Source organism: Chiroxiphia lanceolata, chromosome 27 (genome assembly GCF_009829145.1).
Source record: "Chiroxiphia lanceolata isolate bChiLan1 chromosome 27, bChiLan1.pri, whole genome shotgun sequence".
In the NCBI taxonomy this organism is placed as follows: Eukaryota; Metazoa; Chordata; class Aves; order Passeriformes; family Pipridae; genus Chiroxiphia; species Chiroxiphia lanceolata.
Window position 1 is genome coordinate 1,824,543 of NC_045663.1, and position 6,561 is coordinate 1,831,103.

The 6,561-nt window shown below is 63.5% G+C and overlaps 1 protein-coding gene across 1 annotated transcript; it reads left to right on the top strand.

The window, feature by feature from the left end:
• Positions 1–396: 396 nt before the first annotated feature.
• On the top strand, positions 397–4,734 carry LOC116799136 (inositol-3-phosphate synthase 1-A-like). Its single transcript, XM_032712019.1, is given in 13 exon segments — positions 397–510; positions 599–760; positions 1,685–1,814; positions 1,891–2,081; positions 2,182–2,331; positions 2,410–2,625; positions 2,708–2,872; positions 2,946–3,059; positions 3,150–3,367; positions 4,431–4,456; positions 4,459–4,491; positions 4,494–4,607; positions 4,610–4,734. Coding segments are annotated over 13 exon segments (1,656 nt in total). The 3' UTR covers positions 4,633–4,734.
• The last annotated feature ends 1,827 nt before the right edge of the window (positions 4,735–6,561 follow it).

The following is a 6,561-nucleotide window of genomic DNA, read 5'->3' on the forward strand; positions in this document are numbered from 1 at the left end:
AACATCCCTAGTCCCCACGCCCTCCTGTGGTCCCTGCCACCCCCAGGGAGGGGACAGGAGGGACAGCCCTGAGGGGACCCTGCATCCCTCGGCTCACTGGAGGCTCCAGGAGGCCCCGGGGCGGGAGTCTCACCCCCTTTGCTCCCTGCCTGTCCCGGGGGCAGCAGCCGTGCCGGGACACGGGTGGGGAGGGGCTGCGGTGGCCGTCCCAGTGCCACCACCACGCTGGGAGGGCGGGGCCAAGAGTCCCCACTGGCCACACAGCCACGTCCCGGCAGGGCGGAGGGCCCGGGGGGGCGGGTGTGGGGAGGGTGGAATTCGGGGGTGGTGGGGGGGGGTGCCGGCGTGCCAGGCCAGCGGCTGACACCCATTTCCTCCTATTCCAGCTCCAGGAACATGGCAGAGCCGTTCCTTGTGGAGAGCCCCAACGTCACCTACAGCAAGGACTTCATCGAGGCCAAGTACACGTACAGCACCGTGCACGTCTGCAAGGAGAACGGCGTCACCAAGGTGGGCAGGGGGAGAGGGCTCGGGGAGGGGCTGGGGGGGCTCTCTGTTAACCCCCAGCTGTCTGTCCCCCGTGTCTGTGTGTCCCCAGGTGCGGCCGTGCTCCACCCGCTTCACCTTCCGCACGGCGCGGCAGGTCCCGCGCCTGGGGGTGATGCTGGTGGGCTGGGGGGGCAACAACGGCACCACGGTGACGGCGGCAGTGCTGGCCAACAGGCTGGGGCTGTCCTGGATGACCAAGACCGGGTGCAAGGTGGGTGTCCCCAGTGTGACCCCAGAAAGTGTGTGTGTGGGGGGGGGAGGTGTCCTCAGTGTGACCTCAGCGGGTGGGTGTCCCCAGCTGGACCCTGGTGAGATGGGTGTCCCCAGTGTGCCCCCCCAACAAGGGGGGTGTCCCCAGTGTGACCTCAGTGGGGTGGGTGTCCCAGTGTGCCCCCCCAACAAGGGGGGTGTCCCCAGTGTGACCTCAGTGGGGTGGGTGTCCCCAGTGTGCCCCCCCAACAAGGGGGGTGTCCCTAGTGTGACCTCAGCAGGGTGGGTGTCTCCAGTGTGCCTCAAACAAGGGGGGTGTCCCCACTGTGACCTCAGCAGGGCAGGTGTCCCCAGTGTGACCCCAGTGGGTGGGTGTCCCCAGTGTGACCTCAACAAGGTGGGTGTCCCCAGTGTCCCTCAAACAAGGGGGGTGTCCCCATTGTGACCTCAGCAGAGCAGGTGTCCCCAGTGTGACCCCAGTGGGGTGGGTGTCCCCACTGTGACCTCAGCAGGGTGGGTGTCCCCAGTGAGACCAGAACCTGCAAGGGGTTGTCCCCAGTGTGATCCAAGCAGGGTGGGTGTCCCCAGTGACAGGGGGTTGTCCCCAGTGTGATCCAAGCAGGGTGGGTGTCCCCAGCAGGACCCCAGTGAAGGGGTGTGTCCCCAGTGGGATCCCAGCACAGGGGGTGTCCCCTATGTGACCTCAGTGGGGTGGGTGTCCCCAGTGTGACCCCAGCAATGTCCCTGGGCCCCAGGAGCTGTCCCACAGGGATGGGGACACAGAGCTCGGCTTCACCTGCATCCTGCACCCCAATCTCCTCCCTACCCCCTCAGAGGGGCTCTGCAGCCCCAGCCCCCCAGTCTGGAGGTACTGGGACTCCCCAGTCCCCATGCCAGCGGCTCATCCTCACCCTCTCCATCCCAGAAAGCCAACTACTACGGCTCCCTGCTCCAAGCCTCCACCGTGTGCCTGGGCACCGGCCCCACCGGGGACGTCTACGTGCCCTTCCGGGACCTGCTGCCCATGGTGCACCCCAACGACATCATCTTCGACGGTAGGTGGGACACCGGGGGACACCCCACAACGTGTGTGTGTGTGTGGGGTCACCCTGAGCGCTTGGGTCACCCCAGGCTGGGACATCTCCTCGCTGAACCTGGCGGAGGCCATGCGGCGGGCGGAGGTGCTGGACTGGCCGCTGCAGGAGCAGCTCTGGCCCCACATGGAGAAGATGAAGCCCCGGCCCTCCATCTACATCCCCGAGTTCATCGCCGCCAACCAGGAGGAGCGGGACAACGTCCTCCAGGGCTCCATGGCCCAGCAGGTCCCGGGCGGGGATGGCACAGGGTGGGAGGGGAAAGCGGGGCCATGGGGAGGTGTGACCATGGTGGTGGTGACACGTCCCCTCCTTGGCCGCATCCCAGGTGGAGCAGATCCGCAGGGACATCCGGGACTTCAAGGAGATCACCGGGCTGGACAAAGTCATCGTGCTGTGGACGGCCAACACCGAGCGGTTCTGTGACGTCGTGCCGGGGCTCAACGACACGGCCGAGAACCTGCTGAGGGCCATCGAGGTCGGGCCGCGGGCGAGGGGGGACGGGAGGGTGGCAACCCCACCCCGGTGCGCTGAGCCGTCCCCTGTCCCCCAACAGAAAGGCCTGGAGGTGTCCCCGTCCACGCTCTTCGCCGTGGCCAGCATCCTGGAGGGCTGTGCCTACATCAACGGCTCCCCCCAGAACACCTTCGTGCCGGGGGCCGTGGAATTGGCCGCCCAGCGCCGCGTCTTCATCGGCGGCGACGACTTCAAGTCGGGTCAGACCAAGCTCAAGTCGGTGCTGGTGGATTTCCTGGTGGGCGCCGGGCTCAAGGTGCGTGCTGGGGACAGGGAGCTGCCCTGGGCGGGCACCTGGTGGTGGCAAGGGGTGACTTTTGCCCTCACCCCCTGCCCAGACCAAATCCATCGTGAGCTACAACCACCTGGGCAACAACGACGGGAAGAACCTCTCGGCGCCGCAGCAGTTTCGCTCCAAGGAGATCTCCAAGAGCAACGTGGTGGACGACACGGTGCAGGCCAACCCCGTCCTCTACGGGCCCCAGGACAAGCCCGACCACTGCGTGAGTTGGGGGGCGCGGGGGGGTGACACACACGTGGGGGTGACAGGGGGGTGACGGGGCCGTGGCTTCGCAGGTGGTGATCAAGTACGTGCCCTACGTGGGGGACAGCAAGCGGGCGCTGGACGAGTACACGTCGGAGATCATGATGGGCGGCACCAACACCATCGTCATCCACAACACCTGCGAGGTGCGTGGGGGGCGGCCGGGGTGTCCCCGGGTGTCCTTGGGGTGTCCCCTCGGTGCCAGGGGGTGGCTCCTCACCCCTTGGTGCCCGCAGGACTCGCTGCTGGCCAGCCCCATCATCCTGGACCTGGCCATCCTGACGGAGCTGTGCCAGCGCATCACCTTCTGCACCGAGGCCGATCCCGAATTCCAGGGCTTCCACAGCGTCCTCTCCATCCTCGCCTTCCTCTGCAAGGCCCCGCTGGTGCCCGAGGGCACCCCCGTGGTCAACGCGCTCTTCCGCCAGCGCAGCTGCATCGAGAACATCCTGAGGTACCCGGGGTCCCCCCGTCCTCGTGGCACCACGTCCCACCCGCCCCGGTGCCCACGGTGGCACCCAAAGGCTGGCAGGAGTCCTGTCATGGGATACCCAAGGTGGCAGCACCAGTGGGTGTCCTTGGGGTGTCCAAATCCAGCAGGTCCTGGAGCCCAAGGCCTGGGGTGCTCAGTGCTGCTGGGTGGGGTCTCAGTGCCAGTATGTCGTGGGGGGGTGATGCCCACAGGTGCTGGGGTCCCAGTGCCTGGTGATGCCCAGCACCAACAGGTCCCAGCACAGATGGGTCCCTGGTTCCCAGTCCTGGGGTGCCCAATGGGAGTGGAGCCCCAATACCCAGAGTGTCCAACACACACAGACCCTGGTACCCAGTGCCCAGGGGGTCCTACACCAGTGGGTCCCAGTGCCCAATGCCCGGAGTTCCCAATGCCAGTGGGTCCTAGTGCCCAGTGTTTGTGGGTCTTGGCATCAGTGGGTCCCAGTGCCCCATGCCCAGAGTTCCCAGTGCCTGGGGTGCCCAATTCCAGTGGTACCCAGTGCTAAATGCCCGTGGTTTTCAGTGCCTGAGGTGCCCAATTCCAGTGGACTCCAGTGCCCAGTATTAATGGGTCCTGGCACCAGTGGGTCCCAGTGCCCAATGCCCAGAGTTCCCAATGCCAGTGGGTCCCAGTGCCCAGTGTTTGTGGGTCCTGGCACCAGTGGGTCCCAATGCCCCATGCCCAGTTCCCAGTGCCTGGGATGCCCAATTCCAGTGGGATGCCCAATACCAGTGCCCAGTATTAATGGGTCCTGGCACCAGTGGGTCCCAGTGCCCAGTGCTTGGGATGCCCAACTCCAGTGGGTCCCAGTTCCCAGTGCTGAGGTGCCCAACTCCAGTGGGTCCCAGTGCTCACTGCTCCCAGCACCAGTGGCTCCCAGCACCTGAGATGCCCATCCCGTGCCCCCAGTTCCCAACCCACCGCATCCCCCACCCTGTGGGTGCCCCGTGCCACCCCCACCCCCCTTCCCCAACCCTGGGGTGCCCACCCCTGACCCCTCCTCTCTCTCTCTGTGCCCCCCCAGGGCCTGCCTGGGGCGGCCCCCCCAGAACCCATGCTGCTGGAGCACAAGATGCAGCGCCGGCCCCCAGCCCCAAACGTGCCTGTCCCGGGGGGCCTCCTGCCCCTTGGCCCCCAAGAAGAGCCCTGCCCACCCAGCTCAACGGGCCCCCTGTGCCCCCGGCCGGGGCCCCCCCACCCCCCTGCACGTCGACGGGGCCGACTAACACCCACTGCCCCTTTTCTATTTTGGGATCAGCTTTTTAGGGGGGTGGGGGGGTGGATTTGGGCAGGGGCTGGGGGAAGAGGGGGGGTCCATGAGTTGTTTCCTCCTCCCCCCCCGCCCCAAACGCCGCCGCGACTCCAAACTGTGAAGCTTCGTTACCCGCCAATAAACCCGGAGCACAGAGAGACCCCCCCTGCCTCAGCTGCTTCCTGGGGGGGTCCCACTGGGGTCTTGGGGTCCCCTCAGCTCCTTCCTGCTGCCCCTTCCCCGGGGCCCCTCGCCTGGCTCATGAGGTGCCCCTCGACTCCTTCCCGGGGTCCCCCTCACCTGGTTCTCGGGGACCTCTCATCTGGTTCCTTGGGGATCCCCCTCATCTGGTTTTGGGGTCTCCTCACCTGGATTTGGGGTCACTTTCATCTGGTTTTGGGGTCCCTTTCACCTGGTTTTGGGGTCTCCTTGCCTGGTTTTTGGGGTCTCCTCACCTGGATTTGGGGTCCCTTTCGCCTGGTTTTGGGGTCTCCTCACCTGGTTTTGGGGTCTCCTCACCTGGTTTTGGAGTCCCTTTCATCTGGTTTTGGGGTCTCCTCACCTGGATTTGGGGTCTCTTTCACCTGGTTTTGGGGTCCCTTTCATCTGGCTTTGGGGTCCCTTTAGCCTGGTTTTTGGGGTCTCCTCGCCTGGTTTTGGGGTCCCTTTCATCTGGTTTTGGGGTCTCCTCACCTGGTTTTGGGGTCCCTTTCACCTGCTTCTTGGGGGTCTCCTCACCTGGTTCTGGGGTCCCTTTCATCTGGTTCTTGGGGTCTCCTCACCTGGTTTTAGGGTCCCTTTCATCTGGTTCTTGGGTGTCTCCTCACCTGGATTTGGGGTCACTTTCATCTGGTTTTGGGGTCTCCTCACCTGGATTTGGGGTCCCTTTCATCTGGTTTTGGGGTCCCTTTCGCCTGGTTTTGGGGTCTCCTCGCCTGGTTTTTGGGATCTCCTTACCTGGATTTGGGGTCACTTTCACCTGGTTCTTGGGGGTCTCCTCACCTGGTTTTGGGGTCCCTCTCACCTGGTTCTTGGGGGTCTCCTTACCTGGTTCTGGGGTCCCTTTCACCTGGTTTTGGGGTCTCCTCACCTGGTTTTGGGGTCTCCTCACCTGGTTTTGGGGTCCCTTTCACCTGGTTCTTGGGGTCTCCTCACCTGGTTTTGGGGTCCCTTTCACTGGTTTTGGGGTCTCCTCACCTGGTTTTGGGGTCTCCTCACCTGGTTTTGGGGTCCCTTTCGCCTGGTTTTGGGGTCTCCTTGCCTGATTCTTGGGGGTCTCCTCACCTGGTTCTGGGGTCCCTTTCCCCTGGTTTTTGGGGTCTCCTTGCCTGGTTTTGGGGTCCCTTTCACCTGCTTATGGGGAATCCTTCACCTGGTTCCCAGGGTCCCCTCACCTGCTTCCTGGGAACCTCCTCTGGTTTTGGGGTCCCTTTCACCTCCTTATTTGGGTCCTTCAGCTGCTTCCTGGGATCCCCCTCACCTGGTTCTTGGGGCCCCATCACCTGAGTTTTGGGGTCCTTGATCTGGTTTCTGAGGTTTCCCTCACCTGGTTCCTTGGGGTCCCCCCACCTGGTTTTTGGGGACCCCTCACCTGGCTGCTGCCCCCCCTCCCCCCAAAACAAGACCCAAATGTCATCACCTTCTGAAAAAAATCAAATTACATTTATTGATGCAGGGTGGGCAGGGGGTTGGAGGGGTGTTGGTTTTTTTTATCATTTTAGGGGTTTTAATATTTTTTCTTCTTTTTTTTTTTTTTTTCATTTTTAATTTTTTTCTTTTTCGGTAAGTTTTTATTTTTTTTTTTTGGGGGGGGGGTGGTCCCCCCCCCCATTTTGTTTTGATAAGCAATGGGGTGGATGGGGGGGTCTAAAGGGCTTAGAAATGAGGAGGGGGGTCCCTACAC